General features: G+C 33.8%; 3 protein-coding genes across 3 annotated transcripts; 2 read left to right on the top strand and 1 right to left on the bottom strand.

Moving 5' to 3' along the window:
- The first annotated feature begins 7,818 nt into the window (after positions 1–7,818).
- LOC111987271 (transcription elongation factor TFIIS) lies at positions 7,819–8,457 on the top strand. Its single transcript, XM_024018969.1, has one exon. It carries the CDS (start codon positions 7,819–7,821, stop codon positions 8,455–8,457), a length of 639 nt encoding a protein of 212 aa, XP_023874737.1.
- Positions 8,458–11,782: 3,325 nt separating this feature from the next.
- On the top strand, positions 11,783–12,473 carry LOC111987269 (transcription elongation factor TFIIS). The gene is made up of 2 exons (XM_024018966.2): positions 11,783–12,151; positions 12,234–12,473. The coding sequence occupies exons 1-2, from the start codon at positions 11,783–11,785 to the stop codon at positions 12,471–12,473; spliced, it is 609 nt and encodes a 202-aa protein (XP_023874734.2).
- A 601-nt stretch (positions 12,474–13,074) lies between these two features.
- On the bottom strand, positions 13,075–21,625 carry LOC111987270 (putative phospholipid-transporting ATPase 9). The gene is given in 13 exon segments (XM_024018968.2): positions 13,075–14,081; positions 14,204–14,395; positions 14,487–14,585; positions 14,704–14,829; positions 15,271–15,480; positions 16,461–16,569; positions 16,683–16,771; positions 17,113–17,318; positions 17,321–17,388; positions 17,934–18,044; positions 18,246–19,597; positions 20,132–20,527; positions 21,439–21,625. Coding segments are annotated over 12 exon segments (3,585 nt in total). The 5' UTR covers positions 20,525–20,527; positions 21,439–21,625; the 3' UTR covers positions 13,075–13,451.
- Between the last annotated feature and the right edge of the window lie 3,907 nt (positions 21,626–25,532).

Here is a 25,532-nt window from a genome sequence, read left to right as displayed (position 1 = left end):
GATGTCCAAGAGTATATTGGTAATTTTGAAAGTGTAGGGGTATTTAAGGGTATTTTGGTAATTTTGGAGGTCAAGAGAGTATTTAAGTAATTTTAGAGGTATTTAGGTCATATTGGGTTAAATAGGTGAGTTAATAATTAAATAGGTTGGGTGGGTAATGGGTAATTAATTTATATATAAACAAGTCATAAATGGATAAATGGGTAATTAAACACCCAACTCATTTATGACCTAATCTGCCTATTTGTCACCCTTAATTATGAGGTACATAGTAAAAAATTGTACAACAATTTTATGCTTAAAAAAATAAAGGAGCAAACATATCATCTACGTGGCATAAGGAGAAGGCATCTATTTGACACAACCATAAAATAGAGGATATAACAATTATTATAAAGTATATAATGTATATTGACAGTTTAAATTTTTATATTTATTTTATAATGTGATAGTTATAATGTGGGAGGCAGGATTTGAATTATGGACTTTTATATGAGAAACATTGAAACATGTTAGTTAAGCTACAAAGATCTTAACAAACAGATTAACTTTTTAGTTCTAGCCTTCCCTAAACTTCCATTCAAGTTTTTTTTTTTTGGTGAGAAGCCAGACCACAAGCCTGGAACTTTATTGAATTAAACAAACTTAATGAACATCAAAGTTAACGAACTCGGCAATGTCTAAGGGCAAAGCTTCCATCCAAATATGGCAACCAACAATGGAAGAGGCCTTTTTTGCAAGAGCATCTGCAACTATATTGCCCAAGCGGTTTACATGACTAAAAATAACATAAGAAAAACTAGGCAACAAGTGTCGGACATCATCTACTATATTTCATTAGGAGGACAGGTTTGAAGTTCCCTTGGAAATTACAGATATAATGGTGGTCGAGTCACCTTCAAGTATTACATGTTGAAGACCAAGATCAGTAGCAAACTAAACAGCTCTGAGGCAAGCGAGAGCTTCCAAATCCACAACTGTTGAAGATAGCATAGCAGGCACGGACATAGCACCCAGATTTGCACCTCTCCAATCTCGTACAATGACACCAAGTCCAACTGAGTTCTTGTGTTTGAAGAGGGCAGCATCGAAGTTCACTTTCACAAATCCTTGTTCTGAAGGACGCCACTGATGCCGAACAGCAGTTCGAGAGAAAGGGGCTTCTGGAGTTTGATTGTTGATGAAGTCTTGGAGCAAAGAGCATGCAGTGGAGCTAATCTTCGTTATGGGCAGAGCTTCACGTCCAAAATGGAAGGTGTTCCGTCTATTCCATAGGCTCCAAGTGATTGTTGCGAACATCTCCGATCTGACATCATCACCAACCTATATAAACTTGTTAAGTAAATCATTAAAACTCAAGGGGGGAGGGGATATCATTGACTGGAACCAATGGTGAGGTAGCCACACAGGAGCTACACTGCTGCAAAAACAGAGTGCATGGAGAGCATCTTCTGGAGCAACTTTACACAGCTCACACACATCCGAATCTACTATCTTTCTTCACTTCAGATTGCATTTTGTAGGTAGAGCATTGTTACACACCCTCCAAACAAAATGTTTGATCTTGCTGGGCACTTGCATCTTCCAAAGCCGCTTCCAAAAACTGCTTTGATTGGCCTGGTTGCTGGAACTAGCATGGTCTGATGAAGCCGATGCAGCCAACAGCTTATAAGCACTACTAGTCTGAAATCGCCAAAAGGGGTGCACGACCAAGACACACAATAAGGTGGATTTCTTCGGCTTAGAGGAATTGCTAAGATCATTGAAGCTTCATGAGGTAGAAAGACACGATTAACTTCCTCAGATTTCCACACACTCAACTCCGGGTTAATGAGGGAGCTCACCCTTGTCTCTGCCATGACCGAAGGTAGGGGGGAAAGGGCTACTCTACTAGGTTTCACCGGCAGCCACTTGTCTTCCTTGATCCAAACTGATTGACCATTCCCAATGTGCCAAACCATACCCTTTTTTTATAACATCTCAGGCACCAAGGATGCTCTTCCATGCATAAGACCCCGAGTTGGAATCTTTAGCATATAGAATAGAGCAATTAAGGAAGAATCGAGCTTTGAAGACTCTAAAACAAAGGGAATCCAGGTTATGCATCATTCTCCAGACTTGTTTAACAAGGAGGGCTTCATTAGACTTCTCAATTTCTTTAAAACCCATGCCACCCACTTCTTTAGCTTCACACAATCTCTCCCACCTTACCCAGTGCACCTTCCTTGAATCATCACTATAGCCCCACCAAAATTTTCTAATAAGGACTTCTAGCTCTTTAATCAACCCTTTAGGGAGCTTAAAACAGCTCATGGTATAGGTTGGAATGGCTTGAAAAACAGCTTTTATAAAGACCTCCCTACCTATAACAGATAGTAGTTTTTCTTTCCACCCCTGTAATTTTTTCCACACCCTTTCCTCAAGATAAATAAAGCTTCCTTTTTTTTTTTTTTTTTGCCCTCCCCACTAATGCAGGTAAACCCAGATATTTTTCATACTGTATGATCGCCGGGACTCCCAATAATTGCTGGATACGAGTTTGGGTTTGGTGAATGGTGTTTGAACTGAATAAGATATTAGTCTTCTCTCTATTAATTTTTTGACCCATTCCTCTTTCATAAATAGCCAAAATATCCAAAACCCTCTGACATTCATCCTTAGTGGCATGACAAAAGAGGACACTGTCATCTACAAAGAATAAGTATGACACTCTAGGGCCATGTCTACAAATAGCTACCCCCTTAATACTACCCTCCAACTCAGCCTTTTGCACTAAGCCTTGTAACCCCATTACACACAAGAGAAACAGGTAAGATGATAGAGGATCACCCTGACGGAGCCCCCTAGATGGTTTGATACTTCCCACAGGCTGTGACCATTTAGGAGGATAGAATAGGACATAGACTTCAAGCATGACATGATAATTCTCCTCATCTTCTCCCCAAGTCCCAAGTGATGCATTACTGCCTCCAAGAAGTCTCACTCCACCCGGTTATAAGCTTTGCTCATATCCAACTTAAGAGCCATAAACCCCATCTTGCCTTGTGTTTTTCTCTTCAGATAATGGAGGGTTTGAAAAGCCACCAGTATGTTATCTGAGATCAATCGGCTCAAAAGAAAGGCACTCTGAGAATCTGGCACAGAATTAGCTAAAAACTTTTTCAGCCAATTAGCCACCACTTTAGCAATAAGTTTATAAATGACATTACATAAGCTTATGGGCCTGAAATCAGAAACTTTCTTAGGGTTTTTAATTTTAAGTATGAGAGTGATGAAAGTAGTATTTATGGATTCTGGAACAATACCTGAGTTCAAAGCTCGAAGTACCACAATAGTCACATCTCCTCCCACGATGTGCCAAAAAGACTTATAGAAAATAGGGGACATACCATCCGGGCCAGGAGCCGTAAGGGGGGCCATTTGGTTGAGAGCTTCTTTGACCTCAATTGCTTGAAAATCTCCATCTAACTACTCAATCGAATCAGCCTCAGCATTGCTTTGAATGCCACTCAGAATATTATCAAACCCACTTGGGTTTGAGCTAGTGAAAATTTGCTCAAAATACCCCTCCACCACCTTCCCCAAACCGGTCTCATCTTTAATCCAAGAACCATTGCTGTCTTCTAGCCCTGAAATCAAATTCCTCTAGTTTCTTTTGTTGGCTCTGCAATGGAAATATTTTGTGTTCCTGTCCCCTTCTTTAAGCCACCTGTTTCTGGATCGTTGCTTCCACATACACTCCTCTCTGGCTTGTAATTTCTGAATGTCATCTCTTAATACCTAGATCCTTGAGGGATTGTTTCTGTAACCCCCATTTTCCTCCTCAAATTTCAATTCTGCTAGTTTTTACTTCAGGGAATTTCTCACATGGCCAAATGTTTTTTTGTTCCATACTCTGAGATTTGACTGGCTAGCCAAAACTTTGCTATTGAAACCCCAAGCTGTGGGTTGTGTCATCCCATCTCCCCAGGAATCACGAATCACCTCTTCACATGATCTATCTCTCAACCACATGGCTTTAAACCAAAAAGGGCGCCCTTTTTTATAAAACTTGTTAACTTCAGAGTCGGGGCTTAGAAGAATAGGTTTGTGATTTGAGCGGAAAGCATACAAGTGATGAATTCTAGAGGATGGGAATCTCAAGATCCAATCAATAGTAGCTACCCCTCTGTCCAACCGAATCCATACATTCGGATTTCCAGGATGCCGGTTACACCAAGTAAATGGGTGGCCATTATAACCTAAATCCATTAACCTGCAAAAATCAAGAGCATCACGAAAGCCGAGCATTTGTCTCTATGGTCTATCAAGCCAACCCTGTTTCTCATCTGCATATAAGATTTCGTTAAAATCACCAATACACACCCAAGGAAGAGTATAACGAGTACTCAAACTTCTAAGCATGGACTAGGAGTTTTCCCAGTTGGCAGTCTCAGGATCTTCGTAGAAACCTGTGAACCGCCAGGCGTCATCAACTCCATGGTCAATAATAGCATCAATATGATTATCTGAAAAAGACTGAACATCTACATTAGAATTAGCAGCCCAAAATAAGGCTAAACCACCCCCAGTGTTATGACATGGAACCCCAAAACAATTACTATACTGAATCTTTCTACCAATTCTAACTAACACTGATTTCTCAACCTTCATTTCCATTAAGAAAATCAGCATGGGACCTTTGTTACGTACCAACGTAACCAATTCCTCTTCTGTCTGTGGGTTCCCAAGCCCCACGACAGTTCCAGCTTAGGCAACTCATTGGGCTCGGTGGTGCTGGGAACCAACCACCACCTTCAAATTTTCTTTAGTAAGAGAATTACCATCCACAATGCAAATCTTTTTCCCCTCCCTCATATCTACTACTTAAGACTAGGCCTTCAGTCAACAACCATAGGGGAAGAGTTTGGAACTTTATTACCTGGTTCATGGGCTAGCTTCTTCCAGGTCCGAACTGAAGCATGAGAGTTAGAATTAGCGGCTGTATTAGTGCAATCTTGGAGTGGGAGTGGGTTAATCCCTGAATTAGACTGCACTTGGGACTGCCGTGGAGCACCAATGGACCTAACTCTATTGGATGGGATGTCATATTCCTGAAGAGATAAGCCAACAACCTGACAAGCTAGATTAGTTTAATTTGAAATATTATATCATTTGTAAGTTTTTTATTTTACTTTTATGAACTAAGACACATTATAAATGCAAAAGGAAAAAGTTTTTTTTTTTTTTTAGAGAATGAATACAAAAGGAAAAAGTTGAGATAGCATTCTTTAACGAGATGGAAGCAAAGATCGGTACAACACATTGTTATTAATTCTGTTCCGTTCCAGCCGAAACGGCCGGAAAATACCATTCCGGTATGCAAACCGGAATGAGAAACCCCCTATTCCACCTCGGATTAAATTCCGGGTCATTCTGGTCAATTTCGGCTATTTTGGGACATTTCAGTGAATTCCAGCCGAAATAGAAGTTTCGGCCGGAATGAAGTTAGCCTCTTTTTTTTTTTTTTTATTCCTTCACCATAAACGTGAACTCCAGATCAGACCTGCTACCAAATCATTTCAGAGGGAAAAAAAATAAAAAAAATAAAAAAAAAATAAAAAAGATAAGAAGAAGAAGAAAAGAACAAAAGCTCAGTTTTGGCTACAGTAACCCATTTGAAATTGGTCTTCTTCACTTCTATAATATGCACTACTTTGAAATTGGTCTTCTTTAGTTTTGCAATCTGCAATACTGCTGCACCTATAAACTTTCTAAGTGAGGAATGAAATATAAGTGATAAGATTTTGAAATGAGGAATAGGAGTAGAGAACCAATGATGCACCTGGCAGATGGTGAGTGGAGTTTAAGTTGAAAGGAAGCTTCTGGGAAGCTTCATGGTTTATAAGTATCCCACTATGTTTGTTTATTTACCAAAAAAAACCCCAAACTTGATTTTTTTTAATAATTAACTTAATCACTTTATATCTTCCAAAATAAAATCACTTTATTATTATGATTTTCTTTTTAAAAACTATATTAAATTCATTAATTTATAACATTTGGCTTAATAATAGAAATGAATAATAAATCTTTTTTTTATTAATTACCATATATATATATATATATTTTATATAAAATGGTAAATCCCGAAATGGTACCCGAAATCGGCCGGTACCGAAATATTCCGTTCCAATAGACAAACTGGAACGGCCACCGAAACGGTATTCATAACATTGGTACAACATACAGAAACATCATAAAAACATTCAGCAAAAAATGTTTGTCCTTTTGGCAATAAATCAATTCTTTTTATGTACTCCTAATTAAATTCAAATATATTGTTATATTGATCAATGAAATGCATACATTGTTTTCTTTTCCAATTATACTTAAATTCAATACATCCATGTGTTTGGATTTAATTGAAAAACCTAATAAAACACAAACATAATTAGTTGATTACACTTGCAGATTGGGGGAGGTTTATGCATAAAAATAAAAAAAAAAAAAAAAAAAAAAAAAAAAAAAAAAGGTCATACTAAATATTTTGAGAACAAACTTTGGCTACAAACTTAGTTGTAGCCTAAAGCTACAATTGCACTTAATATCTTTTTATTGGATGTGAGTTTTGACAAATTCACTATTTGATTATATTTTCTTCTTATACCCTCAATGTTTGCAAAATTTTCAAAAGATCAAAAATCGATAATTATGTTATCAATCAAATATTTTAATTTCAAGTGTTTGTAATAAAAAATTATGCAAAAAAACTAAGCTTATTGATGAATAGTTAATAATATTCGATTAGCACAAAATTTGATATGTGTGTTAAGAATATAAAAACATGCATTCCAACTATTAATTTTTCAAAATATGCAGTCATGTAAAATTTTTTAGTGGGAGTTGCAGTTTTAGTTTTAAGTTTGTAGTCAAACTTTGTCCTATTTTAAAGTTTTTTTTTTAATTAAAACAATAGATTTTAGAATTATGGAACAAGAAATAAAGAAAATTTAATTCATCTTCCTTAATAGGAATTTAGATAGTTAATTCCATTTTTATCACCTCACTTTAATACAATTTGATCAAACTAGTGTCAAGAGGGGAAAATATTTTTACCCTTTAAGTTTAGGCTGGAGTATGATTCCTTCAAATCAAGAGAGGAATGCAATTCCCAAAATTTAAGAAGCGATTCAATAAATAAATATAAAATATTGGATTAAGATCCGGTGCACACTTTCAAGGGTTGACATTGAAATTCAATGTTAGTCCTTGTATCAAACTTATTTTTTTTTAGTTTCAAAAAAAAAAAAAACTTATTTTTTTAAAACATTTTAGCTTTTTAGCTTTATACTTTTTCTCCCATTTTAACTTTTCAATCTTACATTTAAGTGTAATTGATCCACATCCTAAAACCTTCTCTATTTCCAATAGTAAAAACTAAAAAGTAAATAAACAAAATAAAAATTCACCCAAAGCGAACAACAAACGACTAGAACCCAAATTTAATCCAAACCCTTCTTTACATCACCACCCTTACTCAACTTCAAATTTGCTATTCAGATTCCTATTCGAACTCCAATTCCTTGTGCCTGACGGAAACAACAACCGACCTTGGGTTTAAGGCAATACAAAGTCTTCTTTATAACATCACAACATAATACATAATCCTTGTTGAGTTTTGGTTTGTTTTTCCTCAGAAAGTTGATAAAATAAAATAAAAAATTTAGTACTTCAATTTGGAGAACAAAGGGTAATTACAAGTATTTGGTTTCGTTTTTGGGAGAGGAAGAAGGTACCACTTATCATCATCAACAATCTCAACTAAACTTCGTCACAATGACAGAGACTCGGGTTCTCAAGTTTCGGCTTCCCAAGGCAGAAATAGATGTGGCTATGGCTTTTCTTGGTCATCAAGATTCCAAGGCACCCATCATCAACGACAGTAAAGTTGGTGTCTTTGGAAAAGATTCTGGGGTTCCAAACAGAAAGAGGCTGATAATCAAGTTTCGTATTCCAAATCCTAAGGCAAAAACAGAAACAACCACGATGCCTCTGAAGAACAATCATCAAGATTTCAAGCCCATCAACAAAAACTCTGTTTATCGTGAGAGGGTTAGGAAACTGCTGACAGAGATCTTTTCTAGAGTTTCTTCTGAAACTGATGAAAGCATATCACCATCAATAGACCCAGTTCAAGTCGCTACTTCAGTAGAGTCTGCTATGTTGGAAAGGATTGGGTGGTCTAATACCATCAAGAAATCTCATTATCAATCAATCTTGTTCAATCTCAAAGACCCAAAGAACCCAGATTTGAGGAGGAAGGTGCTTCTTGGAGAGATCAAGCCAGAGAATCTTGTAACCATGAGTGCCAAGGAGATGGCCAATCACAAGAGGCAGAGTGAGAACATTCAGATACAGTTGAAAAGGTTGAAAAGATGCGTGCATGATGCTGATGAGGAAGAAAAGGACCACTGACATGTTCCAGTGTAGCCGGTGTCGCGAGCACAAGTGTACTTATTACCAAATGCAGACTCGGAGTGCCGATGAACCAATGACAACATATGTAACTTGTGTCAAATGCAACAAACGTTGGAAGGTCTAACTTACTTAGGCCTCTGGAATTAATTGATTCTTAGGAACACTACTACTAGGAATTAGTTCTATAATTTGTCCACATTCTTCATGGTTCATGAGATGTAACTACCTTTTGTGAAATATGTGTTAAGATGTTCTTTCTCGTATATAAAGTTTTCTTTTTTATGTTCTCTTCTGATACGGTGTTCTAATTAAACAGTTTGATTTTTTTTTTTTTTCCTCTTCTAGTTGATTAGTTTCTCTTAGGTATTTCATAGCAGTATACGATTCATTAAATTTAAATTAGCACATTTGTTTGTGCTTTAGTAGTTAATGTTTCCTGTCGGAGTAATTTTAATTTGCTGAAACTTTGAAAGAATATTGTTTTATTTTTTATTTTTTAAGTTACAGTTCTTCAGCGATGGATATCTAAATAAGTGAGCAACTTATATAAATATACACTAATTTTGATTTTTGAGTAGCTGCTATATACTATGAATATATTGCATATTACGGAGACAAACTTATTAACATTTGGGTTTAAAGTAGTCATTAATTGATCATTAGTATTAACTAAGAGAACTGTAAATATATATATTAATTATAGTAAATATTTCCAGTTGTTTTAAATTTTAAATATTGCCTGTAGCCTAGGCACACACACCAAAAAAAAAAAACAAATTTTATTGTTAAGGGAGTGTTTGATACATGCACTTAAAAACATATGTTTTGTTATTTAAAAATATATATAAAAATATGTGTAGATAAAAAATGTATAAAAATATGTGTTATGTTGTTTAAAAATTAAAAATATGTGTTTGAGTTGTTATACCAAATTGGGCCTAAACTTGTACGAAAGAGTTAGAATCAATTAATGCAGAAGGTCCATTATGGTCTACCATGAGTATGGTTCAAGCTTAATTCTCAAAAAGCCCAAAGCCCACCTATATGCGTTGGACTTTTTTGTGCAATCTCTTTACATGCAATGAACCTTTCATTAATTTCAACCACTTCAGGTCATGTACTGGGTTTCATCACTCCATGGATTGGGCTTCACGATCCATATAATTCTTCATTACTTTACAAACCAAAAAAAAAAAAATCACTTAGAAAGGAAAATTACGTTTACCTTTATAAGATATGGTATGAATTTCTAGTCCGTTAATCTATTTCCCTTATACTAAAAGGGATTTTTGTAAAAATTGACTAACTAATTAATTATTCAGTGAAAGGAACAAGCATGATCAATGCAAAAGCTTTCAAATGCTAAAATTTTTACAATTTGTGATTTGTTCTCACAAAGCCTATCCTAACAAGATGGAAGCAAGGACAATTACAATATGCATAAAAATCATAAAAACGTTTTGCGAAATTTGTTTATCCTTTTGCCAATAAATAAATCTTTTTAATGTACTCCTATTGGAGATAAATACAATGGTAGTGCTTCATCTCCTTCATCAAATGCAAAGTCAAACCATTTCTAAACTGAGACACCATTTATTATTTGATGAGCTTTACTTATAGAAGCCATTAGCACATTCAACCCCTAGTGGTTAACAAAAATTAATGCTTTGTTTGTTTTGGCCAAAAATGTTTTCCAGGAAATATTCTATGTATGTTTTGGTGTTTGGTACAACGAAAGCATAATTTACTTAAAACAGTTTTGTGGTCAACTAAAATTAAGTTCAATATAATGGAAAATGTTTTCCAGAACGTCACATACTCAATAAACCATCACAATTATACTCCACACTAAAAATTTTCCTATCTTCTGCAAGCAAAATGTGTTTGTCCTTTTGGAAATAAATAAATCTTTTAATGTACTTCTACCAGAGATGGATAGAATTGTAATGCTTCGTCTTTTTCATCAAATGCAAAGCTAGACCATTTCCAAACTAAGACATCATCTATTGTTTGATGTGCTTTACTTATAGAAATCATTACCACATTCATCCCTCTAAGACTAAAAAGACCAATAAGTGGTTAACAAAAATTAATGTTACGCTTGTTTTGGCAGAAAATGTTTTCCAGGAAAAATTCTATCTATGTTTTGGTGTTTGGTACAATGAAAGCATAAGTTACAAGAAAACATTTTTGTGATCAACTAAAAATAAGCTCAATATAACGGAAAACAATTTTCAAACGTCACATACTCAAAAAAACCATCACAATTGTACTTCACCCTAAAAATTTTCCTTTCTCATTTTCAAAGTGACATCCAAACAAAGGGAAACCAGTATGTTTTCTACTACTACTACTACAAAAAAAACAAAACAAAACAAAACAAAACAAAAACAAACAAAAAAACAAAAACAAAAACACAAACAAAAAAAATCCAAAAATGAATCATTTTTATGAATTTTTTTTTTTATCAAAACAAACCGAGTGTAAATATCACAAAGGAAAAACATATATACATTTGTGTCTTTAAGTTTAATTTAAAAAATCCTAATGAAACACAATTGCAGATGGGTGGGTGGGTACCCATTAAAAATTTAAAAGACCTAGTAAATTAGTATTAAATCTTGGATTAAAATCTGGTTCAATACTTTTAGACATAGAGATTGAAAGTCAATCTCAACTCTTGATTTATTTTTATTTTTTTTTTATATATTTTAACATTTTACCTTTCTTACTTTTCCCTTTTTTTACTCTCAATTAAAAAAAAAAAAAAAAAAATTTTTTTTTTTATATATTTTAACATTTTACCTTTCTTACTTTTCCCTTTTTTTACTCTCAATTAAAAAAAAAAAAAAAAAAAGGAATTAAATGTAATTGTTCTGCGTGATCCAAATCCTCAAAAGTTAAAACCTCTCAATTTCCAATATTAAAAAGTAAATAAACAAAAGAAAATTTAAAATTCACCTCCCAGCCCAAACCAAACAGCAAACATGTTTTAGTATTTATTCGGGAATTACTTCAAATTCGAAAACCAAATACCCAACGGCTATAACACATCACCACCCTGCTTCCTCAACTTCAAATTTGCTAATCCAAATCCGAATCCAACTCGAATTCCTTGAATTTCAAGGCAATCTTAATTAAATACATAGTCTCTTTTACAATCACAACATAATAATACTTCTTAGAGTTTCTGAAATTATAAAAAAGTTGCTAAAACGAATTACTTCTATTTGGAGAATTAAAGGTTGTGTTCTTGGGAGAGATCAAGCTGGTGACTCTTGTAACCATCATCAACAATCTGACTACAAGTTTTCTTGTGACAATGATAGAGACACAGGTTTTAAGGTTTCGGCTTCCCAAGCCAGAAACAGAAACAAAAACCACAACTATGGCTATGGGTATGACTTTTCTTGATCATCAAGATTCCAAGGTATCCATTATCAATGACAGTAAAGTTGGTGTCTTTGAAAAAGATTCTGGGGTTCCAAACAGAAAGAGGCTGATAATCAAGTTTCGTATTCCTAATACTAAGGCTTTAAAGAACAATCAACAAGATTCCAAGCCCATCAACAAAAACTCTGGTTATTGTGAGAGGGTTAGGAATCTGCTGACAGAGTCCTTTTCCAGAGTTTCTTCTGAAACTGATGAGAGAATATCACCATCAATAAACCCAGTTCAACTGGCTGCTACAGTAGTCTGTTATGTTTGAAAGGATTGGGTGGTCTAATCCCATCAAGAAGACTAAGTATCAATCAATCTTGTTCAATCTGAAGGACCCAAAGAACCCAGATTTGAGGAGAAAGATGCTTCTTGGAGAGATCAAGCCGGAGAGTCTTGTAAACATGAGTACCGAGGAGATGGCCAGTCACAAGAGGCAGAGTGAGAACATTCAGATACATTTGAAAAGGTTGAAAAGATGTGTGCATGATGCTGATGAGGAAGAAAATGCCACCACTGACACGTTCCAGTGTATCCGGTGTCACGAGCGCAAGTGTACTTATTACCAAATGTAGACCCGGAGCGCCGATGAACCAATGACAACATAAGTAACTTGTGTCAAATGCAACAAACGTTGGAAGGTCTAACTTAGGCCTCTGGAATTAATTGATTCAGAGGAACAATACTGTTGGAAAAAGATTATTAGTCTAGGAATAGGAATTAGCTCCATTATTTGTTCACAATGATTGGTGATATGCTTATGTACCTACGTCTTTAGTTTTATATGTTAATATTTTCTTTCTCTTATATAAAGTTTTTTTTTTTTTCTCTTCTGATATGGTGTTCTAAATTTCTAATTAAACTGTTTGGATTTTTATTTTTCTGGTTAATTAGTTTCTCTTTGGTATTTCACAGGGTTCAGCACTATGATTCATCATATTAGTATATCAATCAATATCACATTTTGTATTTGAACCTTACAAACATACATGTGGTACTTTAAATTAACCAAAATTTTGTATTTATTAAATAAAATGTAACATTAATGGAAGCCTACCCATTTGACTTCAATATCAAAGGGAGGCGCAAAAGTGAAACAAGTATTGACAACTCTGCCAAATAGCCTACCTAAGATTTTAGTTTTAAACATCTGATTGTCAAAGTACATCAAGGACAGAGGTAAAAGGCATCATTATTCTTATACATGGAAAAGAGAATCTGATTTGAATCAAATATATTTCTGTGTCATGATGCATTAATATTACAACAAATCAACAATGACCATAAAATTAAATATGGTCTAAAAGCTGCCAAAACATCAAAATGTTAGTTATGGAGCTTACAGAAACAAAATCTCCTAACCAAAAACTAGGAGGACATGAGTGTATCAGTTGACTAGATATAATCATCTTTGACACATTTGTTGTCAAGCAGTGCAACTGAAAGACCCATCTCCACGTGATTTATATACATCAAAAAGAAACTTGTCTGTGAAGCAAATTAATCTACACCAGTTTATGCTAAGAATTTTCACAAAAATTAAAATAATTTCGTCAATGACCCTCAGGCTTCTCTTCAAAGCGCTTAGATGTTGCTTCAAAACGGGCTGTAAATCCTACTGTTGTAGTCCTTATTGATCTCTGCCGCACCATGTCACAGTATTCAGGATCGTTTGATTGACCATCATTTCTTATCCATTGTATCATCTGATGATACATGGGGAAAAACCGCAGTTGGATGGATGCATAAGTGAAATATGGGATGAGAGAAGAGACTAGCACAAAGAGAGTGAGGAGCCAAAAAAATGGGGCTGGTGCACAGGCTTCTACAAAGACCTGATAGGCAGTTGTTGATATGTTGGGGTCCATTGCTCCATATGCCAAAAGGAATATATACCAGAATATAATGCCACCCCAAATGAAGAGATGTTGTATATATGTGAAATAGTTGATGGATAGTGCCATTTGACAGTTCACCACCCACACAACACAAGTGTACATAGTGGTTCCAAGGATTTCCAAACCAACAACTTCACCACCTTTCCTAAAGGCCTGATGCTCCATTGCACGGATGCAAAAGAAAAAGATCAAAGTAGCACTCAATACCCCATTAAATGACCAGCCAAGGATTCGAATCCAGCTAAATAGGACATTTTGTACACCTTCTTGGTACAGCAGAGGGAACTGTAAGGATTAGCAACAAGATGTCATCCCAATACCATTTACTATTAGGATTCAAAATTTGAAAAGCTTCAATAAAATTTTATCAATTTTAAATGGCAAAAGAAAAACCATATAGGATTTACCTTGAGACAAAGCTTTGCAGTGACATCCTGGTCAAACACTCCTAAGGCTATCACAGGAAGTGATGTGAAGAAGACGTTATATAGTGACAGATACCAATCATTGTATGCAACTTGGCCTGAGAATGATGCATATGCCTCAAAGAAAAAGAGAGTGAAGCCAAAAGCAATGTTCTTGTAAAAGAAATAGCATATCTGCCAAACAGCAAAAGGATTATGTCAATCATCAACCTTTTTGGATTATTAGTGCAACATTAATTCTAACATTTCCAAGATGATATGTTACCATTGACGAAATCCTTCTGTAACACCAATGTCCGTGCACAAGAAGCAAGCGCTCCAAATATCGGAACTGAGCAATCGCAATGTCACTTGACATGACTGCCTGGAATTTGTAAAGTATGTGTCAAAAAGTGCAACTGAAAATCCATTTTAGTGAAAATCCCAGATGGGAGTCAACGAGATGAAGAATATAAGCTTTCAGTAGTCCGTTCTGCATTTACCTGCATTCCCTCAACGCCACTGATACCAATTCCAATGTCTGCTTCTTGAAGCATTCCAACATCATTTGCTCCATCACCAATTGCTAGAGTTGTTGTACCTGTTTTAACTTTGACCAGTCTTGTAACCTGCATTATCAAGTAAAACTAGTTATCAGACTAAATTTTCCCTAGAAACCTATTCCTTCGAGAATGTTTGTGTGCTTTTACATATATTCATATTTGTACATTTAACTTGTGGAATAATAAACAAGGTCAATCAATTGATATAAAATGTTTTCATTATTATTGTCAGATAACTATAATTGGGAAATCCCTTTTTTTCCTTTTTTCTCTCAATGAGTGGGCAGAACCAATAAATCTAGTATTCTTGGCAGCCTTTGACTATCCTGTGCAATATTAAGGGAATGAGCATTATGAGCCATGATTCTCAACTCAATTGGGTTAGCTGTGATTTTGATTATACTCTCTGTTTGTCGAACCATACCATAAAATATATGAAATTGACACCATACAACATTTTATAAACAAATGTATGATAAACATAAAAGAGAGAGAAGAAAAACTTACAAGTGCTTTTTGTTTGGGAGAAGAACGACAGCAAATAACAGATGCACAGCCAAGTGCAAGTTCTAGAAACAAGTCCTTGACATCATCCTCTAAAGCACAAAAGAGTGACTTCCCATCAATGATCAAAGCTAATGCTTCTGAGTTTTCACTTGATGTGGTAAGCAATTTTTTCCCCTCATTAATTTGGCGGAGGACATTTGCCTTAAAAGCCTAGGAAGCAAGATTCAGTCAACTATAAGTCACAACTCATAGCCCAAGAATTGGTAAGAAGTTCACCAAAAAATAAAAACCAAACAAACAAAATCTAGTAATTTGGCTGATGATCTCTGATATAGAGCATTCAAGAAAGAAGTATTATCTTTTTCTTTTTTGGTTCTAGAATAGTAACCAAGTCTAAGCTGTTTAATTCCTGAGAATTGGTAAGAAAATAACTCAATGTCTTATAATCACTCCTCAAACTTCAAATTTAATAAGATTTCATTTTGTTTCTTCCATGCTTTATCAAATATCAAACAGAAATTGATGAAGAACTTGCACCAAAAACATCATGAATTCATTGGATCTACTTTTCAGTAATTTTGAAAATGCGTTGCATAGGAAAACATCACTTTTCTGGAGTTTTTATACAACATGAATTGCTCATAATAAACAGGTTTTCCTTAAAATTATTAGAGTTATTACATTTATTGTGCAAACAGGTTTTCTTGGAAAGAAGCATCCCACCTAGAAAGACAGTTTAAGATACATGTTCTGCAGAACTATTCATAGGTTGTGACCATAATTTAACTAGATAATGGCAAGTACTAGATAATATAGGTATTATGATCAACTCATTATCATTACATTCTTATATAATTAATTGCTACTACCATCCTGTCTCTATTACTTAATAAACTCTGAACAACACAAAAGGAAATAGTAACTATATAAAAATAAAAATAAAAGACACAATAAATATAAAAAAGAAAAATACAACTCTAGATATGCAAATAATTTTTTTACATTCTCCTATAGATCAAAGAAGGTAATAGAAGTCACATTCATATTATGTTATTAATGGGCGCAATAAAATAAATAAAATAAAAATATATTGGTTTATATTAAAACAAATATATAATTTACAAAAATAAAATATAAATATACATAATAAAAATATAAATAGACATAACAGCATATAAAATCAGGTTTACCACAGCAATAGCAGACTTGTCCCCAACTTTCTCCAGCGCTTTGCTTTCTGGTGTCTCTGAGCTGATTACAATTTGCTTCATTCCTTGTCTTAGCAAACTACAAGCAAAGCTGCAAAAGTAAAAGATAAAAATTAAATGAATATTTTTTTTTTTTTAAATAAAGTCAGAAATGTTTGTTTATCACAACATCCACTGATACTCAAAGGCATTCACTAAACATACCCAATATTGATTGCAGTCTCCATTTTATCTCCAGTCAAAACCCATATCTTGATTCCAGCCTGTGCAAGCTTGTCAATGCACTCAGGAACCTATCCAACACCAAAAAAGTAATATTTAATCTCAATTCATAAAATTTAACATGCCATGAAAATGAACAACTTATTTTGTTAAGAATAGCAATCACATTGAGTTTGAGCATTTGAAATAAGTTTATTTCATAGCTCAATCTATCAACTTTTAGGATTAAAAATGATTAGGATTAAAAAATTTGAAGAATATTTTGACTCTCTGCACTAGTTTTTGCTGATGAACCAATTTTTTTTTCACTAAAAACAACAAAATTGAGTAAAATTTCCTACAAAATTATAGGTAGTGAGTTAATTTCCAGTGGGTTTTTAGTTTCTTCATTGCTTTAATGACTTAAACCTACCCCATTTTGAAGTTTGTCTTCAACTGCAGTTGCACCAAGAAGAATCAAATCCCTCTCAATCTTTTCAGCCACTTCCTCAATCATTTCCTCACGATCTGCGCTCAATGAGTTCTTGGCCTCAGTAAATTCCACATTGAATTTATTGTATTCTTCCTCATCCAGTTCACGATATGCAAGTAACAATGTCCTCAAACCCGCATCGGCTACTCATTAACGTGCTCCTTAGTCTGCTCTTCAAATTCCCTTCCATTCTTCGCAAGTCTTTCAAACATGACACTGCATGGGAAACAAACTTAAATATATAATGTGTTGAAGTTCAAATAAAAAAGGAGCACTAAGTAAAATGAAATTAGCCTCACAATATTATTTCAGACTTATTTAGGAATTGAAAATTGTGGGGTACAACTGCGCAGCATCATGTAATCAAATTGAGCTAGCCATCCATTAGTTATGATGGGAATTGCATCCCTTTTCATTTTGGTCGGGTTTTTTTTTTTTTGGGGGGGGGGGGGGGGGGGGGGTGGTGGTGGCGGGGGGGCTACTTTACCATCTATTGCCATTGTCTACTGCCAATTAGCTTTGGCTCAAATGACACTTCTCCCCCACAAAAATAGAGTGGAGGATAAGGTCGGAGATTAAGAGTCACTGAGCACCGGTAACTTCAAAAAAAGATTCTGCAAGTAATACTGTATTGACACAACATATATACAAGATTCACTTTGTTGACCAATCTCTTGCAGGATTAATAGCTCTTTATAAAAGAGTTTGAAAGATCATATAACTTCAAATAATATCATAAACTTTCATGTGATGTTACGAACCTGTCAGCGCCTTTAGAAAGTAGTAGTAGCTTTCCCTCCTCACTTCTCAGAATCACAGACATCCGCTTTCTTGAGCTACTAAACTCCAAGACGTTCAAAAGTTTATATGATCTGTGAGAATAAAATATGCCCTTTAAGCGATATACCTCTGACAAGTTGCATTACTATCTTAGCATAAGATATCAGAGATATCATCATGCTAATAACAGCTAAAATTGAATTGCTGGACCAAAATGTGCGTCATAGGAGGACAAGATTGCTTGCCAAAATAAAATTCAAACGATAGAGGACATCTAAATGCAAGAGACTGACCTTTCAACTTTCCTGCCAGAGATGGGATCCAATTCATGTAGTGAAATGCTCGTTTGAGTCCTCTCATAAAATTCAAACCCCAGCTCTCTTGCAGCAATCAAAAAAGCAGCCTCGTCTGGTGATTCAGCTTCATAAGAAATTCTTCCCGTTTCTTCATCAACTTCAGGTAATGCCGTATGGCAGATGGCCAGTAACCGTAGGAATTTCTGGATTACATCAGCGCGAGGTTCATTAACCCAATTACCATTAGTGATCCTTTCATCTATAAAGTTAAACCCCTTAATGGATGGCTTTGCTTTAGTCCAATCCTCAACCTGATGCTCTTCATCTCCCACCTCTTGTGCAAAAGCTGACCCTTTTCTCCAAGACAGAGCTCTCTCAACTTCTGTAATTCCACGCCCATAAGAAGTCCCACCAATAGAACACTTAATAAATTCCATTGAGTTGGAAGTCAAAGTTCCTGTCTTATCAGAAAGTATAGTGTCAACTTGGCCAAGTTCTTCATTCAAATTTGAGGTACGGGCATTTGCTGGCTTGTCAGCTTCTTCATAGTACATTTGCAGATCATGATTGATAAAAGTACTTTGAAGAACTTTGACTATTTCTATTGAAACATATAAGGAAATGGGAATCAGGTAACTATACAACATAAGGGCAGTCAAGAAGTGCAAAATTGCTGCTGCTGGTGCTCTCTCTGGATCATAGTATACCGTAGTGTCATCTGGTCTAAGGTACCATCTTGTCATCCTTCCATCTTCCAGGTCCTCACTAGTTGAAATCCCAAAAAAAATTGACCCAACAAAAGACATCAACACTAGGATAAAAAACAAAAAGTAGACAATCTTATCCATCCTTTTCTCAATTTTGCTTCTCTTGGACCGAGGAGCTGTAGAATTTTGCATAACCTTTGTATCATGACCAGTAAAGATTACTGCCCCATAAATAAAATCTGTGTTTCGAAGTTTTGAACCCCTAAGCAGTAGCTGCTGAGGTGAAAGAGGGTACTGTTGTTCCTCAAGCTCTAAACCACCTACAAAAGAGTACAAATTTGCATTTGGGTCTTCACATTTTATTATAGCCTTGAAATTTTGGAAGCTTGAGTCTTCATGCAAGTTTGAAGTGGCATCCAATGCTTGTTTCAGTTTCAAATTGGTTTCTCCATCTAGGTTCATGGTCTCAACATAGCAAATTGCTTCCTCATCACTTGAAGAAAGTAAGATGAGATCAGCAGGAAAAAATTCATCCTTTTCCACCTTCACTATATCTCCAACTTTCAAATCCGTCCATTTAGCAATATCGAATTCACCATCACCACGATGCACTTTAACCTTTCTGTTGTTCACCTCAATATCCTGACAACATTATTGTAGACCAGATTATGAACCCAGGAAGGAAATATCATAAAATAGCATAGAAAAATCAGAATATCAGAAACTAAAAGAAGCAAGAGAATGAAAGGGATTTCTAACACCAACTTCTATTTTTGAAATGAAGACAAAATACTAATCTTATAATTTATTGGAAAAAGAAAATTTAATAAAGATCTGATTTGGCACTGCAGGTATCAGTTTTCCATAAATCCATTTTGTTGAAGTAAAGTTACCAAATTAAACAGTCACAAAGCAATGAATTTTCCATCAAGAAAAAAGCTGTACAGCCAAATAATCCAAATCAAACCTTGACTATGGATCGCCTTTCAAGAGATATCCTTTAAAAGAACAAATACAACATTCCCAACAACTTCTTTTCTACATTTCAGGACCAAATATTTAAAACTTTTCCAAAAATAATTCAATGAATCAGGTTGTGAGATAGTAAATTAAAATCTGAGGAACACAAATGACCAGAAAGTTGCATCCAAGATAGCATTGATGTTTTAATGTTACCTGCTTTTTTCGCCTCCAATCTTCCAGAATCTCTTTCCCCATTGTAAATCCAATCACCACAACAAGAGGAAGAACGTTACTAACAGCCGAGTATGGAGAGAGTGGTGTGAAAGACATTATGGCACAGAGGAGGAAATATAAATTTGCAACCCGCCTGAATTGCTCAAACAATGCTTTGGGAAAGAATGTGAAGAGGGTATATTTGCTGGTTCTGACATAATTGCTGCCATAATTGAGGACACTGGCCTCAAAGCAGTCAGGTTCATTGCAATAGACTACCCTTGAGAAGCCAGGCCCTCCAATCAGTGAGTGTTCACCTCTAAATGACGCTTTTCCACATGAAAAGGCATGGATTCTGCTGAAGTGCTGCTTCTTTCTTCTACCGCCAGCCATTTTCTGCAACTATCACCTTTAACTTAAATGCTTCAAACTCATACAAACACAATAAATGGATCAACTTTGACACACCAACTGAAATTATTGCTGAGAATCTTTTCAGAAATAAGCTCCTATACCCAACAGCCTTTAGAATCAGATTCCCAAAGACCAGCTTTGAAATGAACAAATCTAGAAAGGTACCCCTGCAGAACTCAATCCTCCAGAAGACAAAATTATAAAAAGAAGCACAGAAATTTCAGCTACCAAATTCAGAAAGACCAAGGTGAACCAACCCAAAAATTTTAACTAACTTTCAAAAAACAAAAAATATTGAAGCCAAAATGTATGTGTTAAAGTAAAATTCCCAGACTTAAGAGACTTAAATCTCAAACTGCTAATCAAAAATCAGAACCAATCCCAGTTTATATTTGGTGATTCTATTTTTTGGTAACTATATCCGGAGATAAAATGAAACAGGACTAGGACAGAGCAATCTGTTTTGCACTCATTTTGGTCTATCTGTGGGTTAAAAGCTATAGTCAAGTCTACCATCCAACTTTGACTTTTAGCTAGCGGCAAGCCGGCAACAGACTTTAAATGTGTTATGGGTTTCCTACATCTGATCCTAGTATACAAAACTCAACTACTCCATCAATAACTATTTTTTCTTTAAAAAACAAAAACAAAAACAAAAAAAAAAAATAGAAAGATAAAAACTAAACCAACCCCCTTGAAACTAATTCAAAATAAACTTGGAAATTTCAACAACTTAGCTTTTCATCATCTGGTAAAAACTTATACGGTAATAAATAATATACGTGTCGACTGCTATATTAACAAATACTAAAAAGGAATTTGGAGTACTGGCCAAGTCTTTCTAGAAGGTCAATGAAAAAGCTGTAAGAAGCAAGGAATAATAGAGTGATTACCCAGATAGAAAGTGCAATCTTGCATGAACAAGAACAAGTCAGAAAAATACTAAATAGCTAGCTGGCATTCTGGGACTGATTTTCTGTGTCTATAACTCCTGGATATTCACATGAATAATAATTGAACTGAATAATAGGTGGTGCTAACTGTGAAACAAAGTTATTTCAGAGAAAGACATTGACGTGTAGTAGTTTTTAACTTTTTAAAAGACAGTTATGAGAGAGTTTATTCCAAAGAGATTAAAAAAAATTACTCTCTGATTAATTAAGTAAAGGTAGAGATCGAGTGCGTGGAAGAAGGGTCAAACAAGACCATTCACATGCTTAAATTGTTTGTTTAATGACTTAATAGGGTATCTTTAACAACAAGGGTGCTTCTGCTACTTTAATTTTATTGATAAAAATAAGTTCTTGGATATTTTTTTCTCATGATGAGAGCTCTGCTGATGCTACAATTTTGGCCATATCTGATAATTTTCTTGCATTTGAAAAGTATGGTACTCCATTTGCAGTCACTATCTGACAAAAAGTTAGGCAATAGTAGTATCTCTTTGTTTTGTTTTTATTTATCTAGTTATCTATATTATATGTTTAGGGAAAAAAAAATGTTATCTATATATTATATGACATAAGATACTGAAATTTGGATAGATCGTACTGTGTTTGCATGTACATAGCTTATGTAAGCATTTTATATATATTATCTTTTTTAGATGAAACACACTTCGGTTTCTTTTTTTTAATTTTTAATGAAAACAACATTTTATTATTATAAAACTTTCATTACTAGGAAAAATAGAAAATTAGGAGAAAAGAAAATGTTAAGAGGGTATAAAATAAAAAGGGTAAATTATGTTTTTAAATATTGTAATTTAGGAAGTGTAACAAATTAAACTTGTTAAAATTCGTGTTGGATTTCCAAATCTTGACTTTGATTTTTATGGGTTCAAAATATTTACCAAATTTGCTATAAACTCATTTCGCAAAAAAGTGATCTTTCCCTTTTTAGTCAAAGAATGAAACATCCGAGTTGCATTGTAAGAATTTACTCATGAAATGTTGATAAACTCAACCATGTTTGTGAAAACTCCGGACAAATCAAGATTGGGGTCAAATTTTGGGTACGCCGAACTTTGTTTAACATTGAAGTTTCAGTTTGAAATATGGATCAACAGATAGGAAATTACTTTTCTAGTTGTTCGTTAAAATTAATCTGATTTAGCTTCAGACATGTATATTTTAGTTCATCTAGATTTCATCTATTGGGGGATACAAAAAGCCAAGTTTTTTTTATGAGAACAATACAAGGCCAAGTTTGAACCAGGATATTATTATTATTATTTCACATTGCATGATATTAAAGCATTTACTTTATATTGATTTAGATTCCAGAGCCGGTTGAATTCAATTTGAGGACTGAGGTGATAACTTTAATGGGCCTTTTTATATTTAAATAACTCTTATATAATATTTCAGCAGGAAAAAAAAATCTTATATAATACTATTTAGTTTATTAACCCTCTTCTCAAAAAATAAAGTTTACTAACCATAATTTAGTTAATGTTTATATTATAATTATTTTATTTAAATCTATAATTCTTACGTTTTAATCTAACTAATTCACTCAAGCAATGAAAGGGTTACTACAAATTTCATTATATAAGTCTTACAACTAATGTGTAACCAACCAGGAAAAAAATATTACAACATTCATTTAATATATTGTTTATTCTCAAAAAAAAAAAAAATAGCATTATTATGGATTAATAGCAATCCAACCAAATCACCATAAAATGAATGGAAAATGCTAAAATTACTACAAAAATGTTACACATGGTAACGAATCTATCTATCTATATATATATATATATATATTTCTATTGGATTTTCAATTTAGCGCCACATGTCCCATTGGGTACGCCGAACTTTGTTTAACATTGAAGTTTCAGTTTGAAATATGGATCAACAGATAGGAAATTACTTTTCTAGTTGTTCGTTAAAATTAATCTGATTTAGCTTCAGACATGTATATTTTAGTTCATCTAGATTTCATCTATTGGGGGATACAAAAAGCCAAGTTTTTTTTATGAGAACAATACAAGGCCAAGTTTGAACCAGGATATTATTATTATTATTTCACATTGCATGATATTAAAGCATTTACTTTATATTGATTTAGATTCCAGAGCCGGTTGAATTCAATTTGAGGACTGAGGTGATAACTTTAATGGGCCTTTTTATATTTAAATAACTCTTATATAATATTTCAGCAGGAAAAAAAAATCTTATATAATACTATTTAGTTTATTAACCCTCTTCTCAAAAAATAAAGTTTACTAACCATAATTTAGTTAATGTTTATATTATAATTATTTTATTTAAATCTATAATTCTTACGTTTTAATCTAACTAATTCACTCAAGCAATGAAAGGGTTACTACAAATTTCATTATATAAGTCTTACAACTAATGTGTTACCAACCAGGAAAAAAATATTACAACATTCATTTAATATATTGTTTATTCTCCCAAAAAAAAAAAAAGCATTATTATGGATTAATAGCAATCCAACCAAATCACCATAAAATGAATGGAAAATGCTAAAATTACTACAAAAATGTTACACATGGTAACGAATCTATCTATCTATATATATATATATATATATTTTTATTGGATTTTCAATTTAGCGCCACATGTCCCATCTTTCTTTCTTTTTTTTGTGCAAGTAAATTATTTGGTGTAAAAATCAAAGAGTCCAAACCGATTAGATTCTAAATTGGATTTCAATTAGAATCTAATTTTTTGTCACGTGTCCATCTAATTTTTAATTTTTGTAATAAGTGAATTATTTGGTGCAAAAACCAAAGAGTATAAATTCAATTAAATTCTAAACCATTCATATATATATATATATATATATATGTAGAGAGAGAGAGAGATATATATATATATATATGGGTTCAAGTTACACTTAGTGTAACTCTTGTAAAGTTACACTTTTTTTACATCATAGATTCATAAGAGATCTAACGGCTAAAAAAAATATCATTAAATGCTATTAGTTTCCACCTTATTCATAATTAATACTAGCATTTTCTCTCTCTCTCTCTCTCTCCTTGTTATTGTTTTTCACTTGATTAAAGGGCATTCTGCCATTTTTAACAACTTGCATTTCTTGAAAAAATAATAATAATAAACTATACAAAAAAACGGATGTCATCAACTGGACCAAAGTTCATTGGCAATTTTTTTTTTTTTTTTTCCTGCTTTGGTTACGCTTAGATTTTTCATGGAAATTATATATGCCTCCAGTTATCAAATCTATACCAAATCCTCCAGATCCAATATGAGGATATGAAGCTTGGTGGTCCTTAGCATATTTTATTTTGTGTTTTTATATATATGTAGAGAGAGAGAGATAGAGAGATATATATATATATATATATATGGGTTCAAGTTACACTTAGTGTAACTCTTGTAAAGTTACACCTTTTTTACATCATAGATTCATAAGATATCTAACGGCTAAAAAAAATATCATTAAATGCTATTAGTTCCCACCTTATTCATAATTAATACTAGCATTTTCTCTCTCTCTCTCCTTGTTTATTGTTTTTCACTTGATTAAAGGGCATTCTGCCATTTTTAACAACTTGCATTTCTTGAAAAAAAAAAATAAACTATACAAAAAAACGGATGTCATCAACTGGACCAAAGTTCATTGGCAATTTTTTTTTTTTTTTTCTGCTTTGGTTACGCTTAGATTTTTCATGGAAATTATATATGCCTCCAGTTATCAAATCTATACCAAATCCTCCAGATCCAATATAAGGATATGAAGCTTGGTGGTCCTTAGCATATTTTATTTTGTGTTTGTGTTAACCATTATGATCCCACTTGTATGTGCATATTGCGTGGATGTAACTCTTTGTGTCTGCAAGAGAGGAAGAGATTTTTCTTGATCCAGCAATTATTACTTTGAAGAAGAAGAAGACACTTTAAAGAAAACAGTGACGCTTCCCCATTTTTGACCCCATGTTTTGAAATTGGTTCAAATTAATACAAGGGGAGAGAGAAAATGCTAGTATTAA

The sequence above is a fragment of the Quercus suber genome, unplaced genomic scaffold (assembly GCF_002906115.3).
Source record: "Quercus suber isolate HL8 unplaced genomic scaffold, Cork oak 2.0 scaffold_20, whole genome shotgun sequence".
Lineage (NCBI taxonomy): Eukaryota > Viridiplantae > Streptophyta > Magnoliopsida > Fagales > Fagaceae > Quercus > Quercus suber.
Note: the sequence above shows the minus strand (reverse complement) of the source record. Positions and strands in the feature narration are given on the sequence as shown.

Bases quoted from the DNA above. Each gene is read 5' to 3' on its own strand.
- LOC111987271 (XM_024018969.1), top strand. From the start codon at position 7,819: ATGACAGAGACTCGGGTTCTCAAGTTTCGGCTTCCCAAGGCAGAAATA.
- LOC111987269 (XM_024018966.2), top strand. From the start codon at position 11,783: ATGATAGAGACACAGGTTTTAAGGTTTCGGCTTCCCAAGCCAGAAACA. The intron at 12,152-12,233 runs GTAGTCTGTTAT...TTCAATCTGAAG, and splicing joins CAGTTCAACTGGCTGCTACA to GACCCAAAGAACCCAGATTT.